This window comes from Rutilus rutilus (genome assembly GCF_951802725.1).
Source record: "Rutilus rutilus genome assembly, chromosome: 10".
In the NCBI taxonomy this organism is placed as follows: domain Eukaryota; kingdom Metazoa; phylum Chordata; class Actinopteri; order Cypriniformes; family Leuciscidae; genus Rutilus; species Rutilus rutilus.
The window spans coordinates 43390357-43399661 of NC_140215.1; the positions used below are offsets into that span (position 1 = coordinate 43390357).

A 9305-nucleotide genomic window follows, 5' to 3' on the forward strand; every position below is an offset into this window, starting at 1 on the left:
CCACCTCTCTTTCCTCGTCTCCGGTTTCTTTTTGATTGAGTAGTCTTATCTTGTGGAGGTTGTAAATAACTTGGTATGCGATGATAAGATGATGTCTCCGCAAATTTACTATACTGTAGTAAGAATTCACGGCTATACCGAACAACCCCGCCAGCGGCGTTTTCGGCACTTAGTGCACAAATTAAATTAATACTTAGAATCCAGATGACAATTCCCAAAATCCATCCATGAAACTCCATTGTTGCGAATTGTGCACCACGCAGCAGCAGCCAAAAAAATAATAATAAAAATAAAATAAACAACGGCAGTCAGTCACTCAACAAACAAACAACTCAGACAGCGCACGTGAAACACAGCAGGTCGCCACAGAGCAGCGCCCGGAAGTAAGACCTGTTTGCGAACTCTGATGGAGAGTGTGTGTTTTTGCAGATTCTGATGGAGAGTGTGTGTGTTTGCGAACTCTGATGGAGAGTATGTGTGTTTGCAGATTCTGATGGAGAGTGTGTGTGTGTGTGTGTGTGTGTGTGTGTGTGTGTGTGTCTGCAGACTCTGATGGAGAGTGTGTGTTTGCAGACTCTGATGGAGAGTATGTGTGTTAGCGAACTCTGATGGAGAGTGTGTGTGTGTGTGTGTGTGTGTGTGTCTGCAGACTCTGATGGAGAGTGTGTGTGTGTGTGTGTGTGTGTGTCTGCAGACTCTGATGGAGAGTGTGTGTGTGTGTGTGTGTGTGTGTGTCTGCAGACTCTGATGGAGAGTGTGTGTGTGTGTGTGTGTGTGTGTCTGCAGACTCTGATGGAGAGTATGTGTGTTAGCGAACTCTGATGGAGAGTGTGTGTGTGTGTGTGTGTGTGTGTGTCTGCAGACTCTGATGGAGAGTATGTGTGTTTGCGAACTCTGATGGAGAGTATGTGTGTTAGCGAACTCTGATGGAGAGTGTGTGTGTGTGTGTGTGTGTGTGTGTCTGCAGACTCTGATGGAAAGTGTGTGTTTGCAGACTCTGATGGAGAGTGTGTGTTTGCGAACTCTGATGGAGAGTGTGTGTGTGTGCAGACTCTGATGGAGAGTGTGTGTTTGCGAACTCTGATGGAGAGTGTGTGTTTGCAGACTCTGATGGAGAGTGTGTGTTTGCAGACTCTGATGGAGAGTGTGTGTGTGTGCAGACTCTGATGGAGAGTGTGTGTGTGCAGACTCTGATGGAGAGTGTGTGTTTGCAGACTCTGATGGAGAGTGTGTGTGTCTGCAGACTCTGATGGAGAGTGTGTGTTTGCAGACTCTGATGGAGAGTGTGTGTTTGCAGACTCTGAGGTCACACTAGTGTGGGAGAAGCAGCCGACTGCAGACGAGGAGCAGAGAGCCAGACGCCTGAAGCTGCCGCCCACCTTCCTCTGCGGCGTCAGCAGCGACTCCGACTCCGAGCGACCCGACGACTTCAGCGCAGAGCTACACACACTGCAGCACGCTCAGGTCAGAGGACTTTCTGAACAGTGACATGAGACGTGATAAGCAGTCGGACTCATGTGGACTCGTGTGTCTTGTTCTGGACAGAGGCCTTCCCATGATGCAGCAGCGGAAGAGCCTCCTGCGGACGGCAGCACTGACCCCATTGACCTCTCCACGAAGAGGAGCAGCGAGAGCGAGTCCAGCTCCACTGCAGGTACAGGTGTCCTCCGATGCTCGGGTCAGCGCTACACTCCTACAGCAGCGCTGCCCTGGACACACTCCAGTTTAACGGCTAGAGACTAAGAGCAGAGCAGCAGAGGGACGTTTATCTGTCGTGTTAAAGAAGGATTCTGGCCATTTCCAGAACACCGATAACTGCCTGTGATTGGCTGACACGTTTGATAACTGAAAGGAGACATGCCTGTGATTGGCTGACAACTTTGCATATGAAATAAGTACCACACGTGGAGCTCTTCTGAAAACTAAACTTCTACTCTTACAGCTGCAGAGATGATCTATTGTGAACGGTGTTGATTACAGCATTAGATTTAGATCATCTCGTTGCATTAAAGAGAGTCAATCACAGTGACGTCTGATGAATGCTTTCATCATTACACAGTGCAAACACAATATAAATAAGAGATTCATCTTGCAGCATAGACGGTCATTGATTATAACAACTCACTGAATGAACACACACTGACACGACGATAAGACCGTTATTACTTTGGTTCAGGTTAATGCAAGTTAAGTGTTTCTAACCAAAAATAAGGAACATTTTTATTATGTGAATTGGATGCTGCAGTTTCTTTCCCCAGTATAGAAATGATAAAACATCTCTGAAACCATTATACCAGTTGAACCAGTTTCTTCTCTATAATACACCATCATCTGTAAGCCCTAATCAGACAGGATATGTTTTATATGGGGAGGTGGGCTAATATAATAACCACCGCTTCTCTAATATGTGGGAATGAAGTCCAGCCCGGGGTCAGAGAGTGAAGCTCAGGGACATTCATTCAAACTCGAGCAGCATTTCCTTCTGAATGCTTCTGTTCGCTCTCGTCTGACGTCTTTGCTCTTCTCCAGCAGGTCTTCCTTTTGCTTTTGCATCCGAGAGTGTGTGTACATTTGCAGACTTGGCAAAGACTTCAGGAGAATTTGCTCTTGCCCCAAAAGGTGAGTGTTCTGTTTACTGTGAATCAGATTAGTTAGCTTAATTCATTTAGCAAATATTTCTATCTTCAGTTATTTTCACATCTAATTATGCCTTTTAAAATGTATTTAAAGGAGCTTCTGTTAATTTCACTGTTCATATCTATTGCTCCTATCATGTTATCTTTAATTTAATAGCACATGATATTTTGATATTTTTTGAGGATATTTTCGACTAGCCTGCTTGTGTTCAAATGTTTAGTTACCAGTGAAATATCACAATTCTCGTTCACAATTCACAATTCTCTAGCAAAAACTATTAGCCTAATTAATGTAAATTTAAAACATGATAAAAGACAAGTAATCCGTAATAAAAAATTGACAACTAATCCAATTACAAGCAATTACAAATAAATACAATAGAACAAAGATACAAATGAAATAAACATTGTTTTTCAGGTTCTCTTTCGGTCGACTCGCTCCATCTCATGAAACATGAAAAACTAAATTCAGTATTCGTTCACTGTCTGAGCTTTCTGAGCATGCTCTTCTGATGTTTGCGCGCGTCCTGCAATGTAGGGAATTACTTGTTTTACATAAATCTTGTAACATTTCATGTTTGTACTTGTATATAGGATTTGGTTCATTTGGTAAACCAAATGACGCATGTGTGCTGAGAGCGATCAGCATGCAACAGAAGTGTTTGTACATACTGCTGCTGGCAGTGTGATGTTTTTAGTGTTTTTCACACACACACGTTTATTTCTGTAGATGATCATTTTGAATGGCCAAACGCTGGAGCCATGGTCTTTGGAAGTGCACCAGAGCGAAATGGAGGTGAAGCACACAACGAAGGAGAAGAGGAGGGCCGTGATGAAGAATCTCCCCGTAATGAGTAGATCCACTTTGAGCCGATCGTGTCTTTGCCAGAGGTGAGTGTGTGTGAGGTTAATCCAGGGCCGCACGATACCGTAAATAAACCTTGCGATTTGACTAAGTGCAGTTATGAAATCACAAAGTTTTATATCTCATATAAGGGATTTATTTAGATTTATTGGACTTTCAGCACGAGGGCCCATCCGGCTATGAGTATGAATGAACGTCTCGGTTTTGTAGCGTAACTTCGGTTCCCTGAGATGAGGGAACGAGCATTGCGTAAGCTAGCTTACTCTATTGGAAAACTCCTTTTCTCGAGGATATTGAAGCCAAAAATTATCCTTTAATTTCCTTTAATGTGAAACGCAGTGCTGCAGCAAGCAGACCTGAGCGAAACAGCTCGTGCTTATTGGCTGCTCTGCGGCAGCTGCTGCACCCTATGGAGAGGCAGCTGAGACATACGAACCAATGAGGTCGCTTGGCGCCCATCACGCATCACAGCCCGCCAAAAGGAGAGTGGCTTATAGCTATATAAGTCCCGCTTCACCATAGGTTATCTGGTTTCATCGACTGAAGCGATCCCCAGATCAGAGCACAATGCACGACAGGTTATGCAATACTCGTTCCCTTATCTCAGGGAACCGAGGTTACGCTAGTAGCTGAGACGTTCCCTTTCGAGAGTACTCTCGTATTGCGTAACATAGCTTATGCTACGGGAACCCAATGTAAAACAACTTTCTTAACCACCAACCCAGGGCCCGGGCTTATAAGAAGAGTAGGGGTGTAACGATACACAAAACTGACGGTTCGGTACGCCCCACGGTTTTGACATCTCGGTTCGGTTCGGTTCAGTGGGGTGGGGGGTTTAGAAAGCTAAAATTGCTGCTTCTTTTTTTTTTTTTTATGAACAAATTCTGTATGTTGTAAATGCTGTAAACTATATAGGGAGCCCACACATACTAACTTTAACCTTAAAGGTTACCAACAGAGCCTAGACTTTTAGCCTAATTTCAGATATTATTTATTTTTAGATATATAATAATCAACATTCAACACATTGTATGAAAACATGTAAACTACACATAAGGCAGTTTTCTCATTAACTTATGTTTTCTACTCTAATTTGTTATTGAAATATAAATATTTACACAGTTGCTGTTATTTTCATGACAGATATTTAAAACATAGGCTACATTAAATAATCAAGATATCAGTCATTAACATGTTAAGTAAAATATATTATATAGGCTAATATAGTGCATTTATTTAGTGTAAGAGTTGATTTAGGAACCAACAAGCTGTGGGCACTGAACGACTTGCCTGAGGTAAATATAAGGTGACTAACTAAGACAAACTAAGCGTTTTATTGGCGTCTTTCCGCTGCTGAAACACTGATCGATTGATTACACGAGTTATGATGCCTTTCAGTAAGTATACTGTATCCTTTAACATACCTTCAGGTCCCATACACAAAAGAAATATATTTTCTGGATATGTTTTGGAATATATGCACATATTTGAAATTGGCCCAATAAATATATTTCATACTTATATTTCATATATTTTTGTTATATTTCAGAATATATTTCAATGTATTTTTTTCTGTACGTGTCCCCAAAAGTGTCAAAAATATATGTGGCATATATTCCAAATACATTGAAATATATTCTGAAATATAACAAAAATATATGAAATATAAGTATGAAATATATTTATTGGGCCAATTTCAAATATTTGCATATATTCCAAAACATATCCAACAAAATATATTTCAAATATAATTCTTTTGTGTATGGGGTGTCCATTCATGTTTATTCTGTACCTGAGGAAGAGAATCGCGTTTACTCGCGCTCTGCGCTGCCGCTTTAAATGAGGCGCTAGTACGGTGATCTGTCACGCCACATCAAAGAGCGCCAACACGACATTTAATGTTTGAATTTTGTGATCAAATAGACAGAATTTGAAAGATTACACCTTGCTTATTATCCAAAGTAACAAAATACGGAGCTTGCTATTATAGGGTGTTAATGGTGGTTAGGTTATAAGGCTGTATTCGTTGTGTACACATAAGACATGAGGTCCATTGAGCCGGGGCTGGGCAGGGGGCGGGGCGTCCTCGGTACGCCATGAGAGTATCGCGATATGTAACTCGGTTCGGTTTGAATATCGTTACACCCCTAAAGAAGAGTAAAGTAATAATTACCCCAGGCCAACACATTAGTGAGCCTAGTAGGAAGTATGCAGGGAAGAACCCAAGTAGCTGTTGTGGGCACCTGGTCTACATATGTGGGGGGATAAGGGGAGTCCTGAGTGTGTTTGTGACACTGAGTGGGCAGTGTTTATGTAGGGGTGTGGGGTGAGCACTAGGGGGTGTAGGGGGGGTGAGCACTAGGGGGTGTAGGGGGGGTGAGCACTATGTAGTGGGCACATATCCTACATTTAAAACACGGTTGGCGTCAGCCGGAGAAACAACAGACAATTTGCTCTTTTTGAGTTTTGTTTGTGTCGCCGTAAAACAGCGTTTTGTGTGCAGGCGTGTGTGTGTTAGAACCATAGACTGTAAAAAAAGATGGACGACGCCCCTTCGCTGTCTTCCATTGATGAGAACTGAAGCCGCCAGAGTCCCGATATGGCGCTGACATATTGGAACTTGAGTCTGCGCAGTAGCGATCTCGGGACCAGACCTGCGCAGTAGCGATCTCGGGACCAGACCTGCGCAGTAGTGAGCAGGAAGTAAAGCCGCGTAATCAACGCTCCCCCCTCACTCTCGCAGGGAGAGTGCATTCTGCTCACTTTTAAAAATTTTTTTATTGCAGTACGACAAGAGGCTTATTAAAATAAAGTAAATACAATCTCCTCAGTCCTCCGAAGATCCCGAAAAAATGTCCGTTGGTGCTTCAGTGACTACTTTGCTCAGAGAACCTGTCAATCACAGCTGTCAATCATGACGTTACACCACCGCATCACGTAACTAACTAAAAACCAACTTATTTTTGAAACAGACACTTGAACTTACATCAGCGTGATAAAAACGACAGCAAATGAAAGAAACCACCTTTGGAAAAGAGATATTTGAAGTGTAATTGAATTGTTTAGTTGGTCTCACGTCCCGTTGAATAACACGGGGAGGCGGGGCTTATGACCTATACTAGGACCAGTCACCGGGGGGCGATCGAGACGTTTTGGCTTCACTTTTCAGGGCTTGTGCGGCACGCTTGGTTAGAACAGGCTTGTGTGCCGCAATATTTACATCTCCTGTCACCTGAGATGAGGGAACTGAGAGAAGTGTGCGCACGCGCTTCGATGGTGGTCCGGCTGCGGCGGGACTTAACCATCGTCGTTTCCCCCTTGTGGTCAGGAGGGCTTAGGCGGCTCAGGGTTCAGTACAATCTTGGGCCAAGGTCCCTGTGGTGGAGGTGGTCTGCGACGGTTAGATAAGCGTGAGCGGTGGCGAGCTTCAGCCGCTGGGCGAGGTTGAAAAGGCAGTGGCTTAGAAGTCTGTGAAGGCGGAGGTTTCTTAAAGTGCTTTGGGAGAAAGTGTCGCATTGCTTGTGACGCTTTCTGTGCCTCGGTAAAGTGCTCAGCAAAGCCCTTCACTGATGGACCGAACAGGCCGGTCGAAGAGATCGGAGAATCCAAGAAGGTGGACTTATCCGTGTCCTTCATATCCATCAGCATCAGCCACAGATGACACTCCATTACAGTTAGGACAGCCATGTTCCTTCCAATCGCCTGAGTGGTGGTCTTTGTTGCTCGCAGGGCCATGTCCGATTGCTAGTAAAGGTGATTGTTTCATAACACCTTTAACCAATGAACACACACCAGTGTTGAACACCAGTAAAGGTGATTGTTTGGTCTGTTATGAACACACACCAGTGTTAAACACCAGTAAAGGTGATTGTTTGGTCTGTTATGAACACACACCAGTGTTAAACACCAGTAAAGGTGATTGTTTGGTCTGTTATGAACACACTCCAGTGTTAAACACCAGTAAAGGTGATTGTTTGGTCTGTTATGAACACACACCAGTGTTAAACACCAGTAAAGGTGAATTATCTCCTGTTATCTCTCAGGGCGGCGACATCACCAGCGGGGACGGGACGGGAGGACGGTCCATCTACGGAGGGAAGTTTGAGGACGAGAACTTCGACGTGAGGCACACGGGCCCGGGACTGCTGTCCATGGCCAACCGCGGCAGAGACACCAACAGCTCGCAGTTCTTCATCACACTCAAGAAAGCAGAACACCTGGACTTCAAGCACGTGGCTTTCGGCTTCGTCAAAGAAGGCATGGATGTGGTGAAGAGAATAGCAGAGCTGGGCACTAAGGACGGCAAACCCACTAAAGCCATCACCGTCTCAGACTGTGGACAGTTGTAAACTTTTCTACGTTTGGCAAACTTCTGTTCATGTTAGACATTATGTTCCAGGAACTTTTGTGTCACTCCTTTTTTTCTCTCTACTTCGTAGGAATGACCTACATGAAATTGACCATAAATGTATTGATTAAAGGGTTTGTTCACCCAAAAATATCAATTCTGTCACAATTATTCACCATAAGACTTTCGTTCATCTTCAGAACACAAATGAAGATATTTTTGATGAAATCTGACGGCTCAGGGCGGGCTCCATTGACAGATATTTAATTAACACTTTGAAGGCCCAAAAAGTTAGTAATGACATCGTTAAAATAGTCCATGTGACTACATTGGTTCAACCTTAATGTTATGAAGTTACGAGAATACTTTTGTGTGCTTTATTCAGTCATTTCTTCTCTTCTGTGTCAGTCTTGAGGCGCGTTCACGAGAGCATCACGACGGCATCAGATTTCATCAACAATATCTGCATTTGTGTTCCGAAGATGAGCGAAGGTCTTTCGGGTTACGTTGAGTAATTAATGACAGAAGTTTCAATTTTAATAAGCGAGTACATCATAAATCCATCTTCCATAAGGTAATTAAAAGTGTGTATATTTCCGTCCCTGTCTGGACGGATTGTTGTTAATCTTGAATCAGAACTCCAGCAGGACACCAGTAGAACCAGTACCAGTGTAAAAGATCTCCACCGCCTTGAGAATGAAGGCTTTACCAGCGAACGATGTCCCTAAACCTGTTCTATTGCATTTATTTACTTGTGCTATTGCTTGTAGTTTAAGTATTTGTTCTTATTTGATTACTGATTGTTTACTTGTCTTTAATAATCTTTGAAATGTATTTTAGTTAGTAGTTTTAGCTGTGGAATCAAAATTGTAATCGAGAATTGTTAAATTTCACTGGTATCTAAAATGTTGTGTGTCATAACCGTATTTACAGTACAAGAACACATGGGTCAAAAACAATAACTATTTTATTCATTTATTACTTTTTTTTTGTGGGGCCAGTGAAAATGTAATTATTGAATGAATTGAATTGAATTGAAATTATTAATATAGTAAATCATAAATAAATAATATTGTGCGACATGTTCATTTGATTCATTAATTGACACCTAATAGAGTCATATAGAATCAAAGCTTTATTTACATGATTTTTGGGCATTTACGGTATTTACAAAACATATACAAAACGTGTGGAATTGAAGTAGGCCTTTTAAAATAGACAATACAGAACATTAATTGTGTAAAGAGATTGTGTAAATGTGGAAAATAAGATAAATATTATAAACAGGTTCTAAACAAAAATATCAGTGAAGGGATTTGAAAAGACGTTTTGGGATGAGATTAGGAGCTTTACAGCGTCTGTGATCATGTTTGAGAAGTTCAGCGGTTCTGTGTCTCAGGTGGACTCGCAGTTAAAGATGTATATCAATATCATTTTCTGTCAGCTTCTTCACCAT

At 42.5% G+C, this 9305-nt stretch overlaps 1 protein-coding gene across 4 annotated transcripts in view; it reads left to right on the top strand.

Moving 5' to 3' along the window:
• LOC311298386 (E3 SUMO-protein ligase RanBP2-like) overlaps positions 1-8929 on the top strand; it is a 58707-nt gene extending 49778 nt beyond the window's left edge. For 2 of the 4 annotated variants that reach the window (XM_084421238.1, XM_084421240.1), the window contains exons 20-24: positions 1271-1464; positions 1546-1654; positions 2530-2619; positions 3367-3527; positions 7545-8929. In XM_084421238.1, coding sequence (XP_084277364.1) covers positions 1271-1464; positions 1546-1654; positions 2530-2619; positions 3367-3494 — 521 coding nt within the window. In that variant the 3' untranslated portion in view covers positions 3495-3527; positions 7545-8929. The remainder of the gene's footprint in view (positions 1-1270; positions 1465-1545; positions 1655-2529; positions 2620-3366; positions 3528-7544) is intronic. The other 2 variants (XM_084421241.1, XM_084421239.1) reach the window with 2 other exon arrangements.
• Positions 8930-9305: the final 376 nt, after the last annotated feature.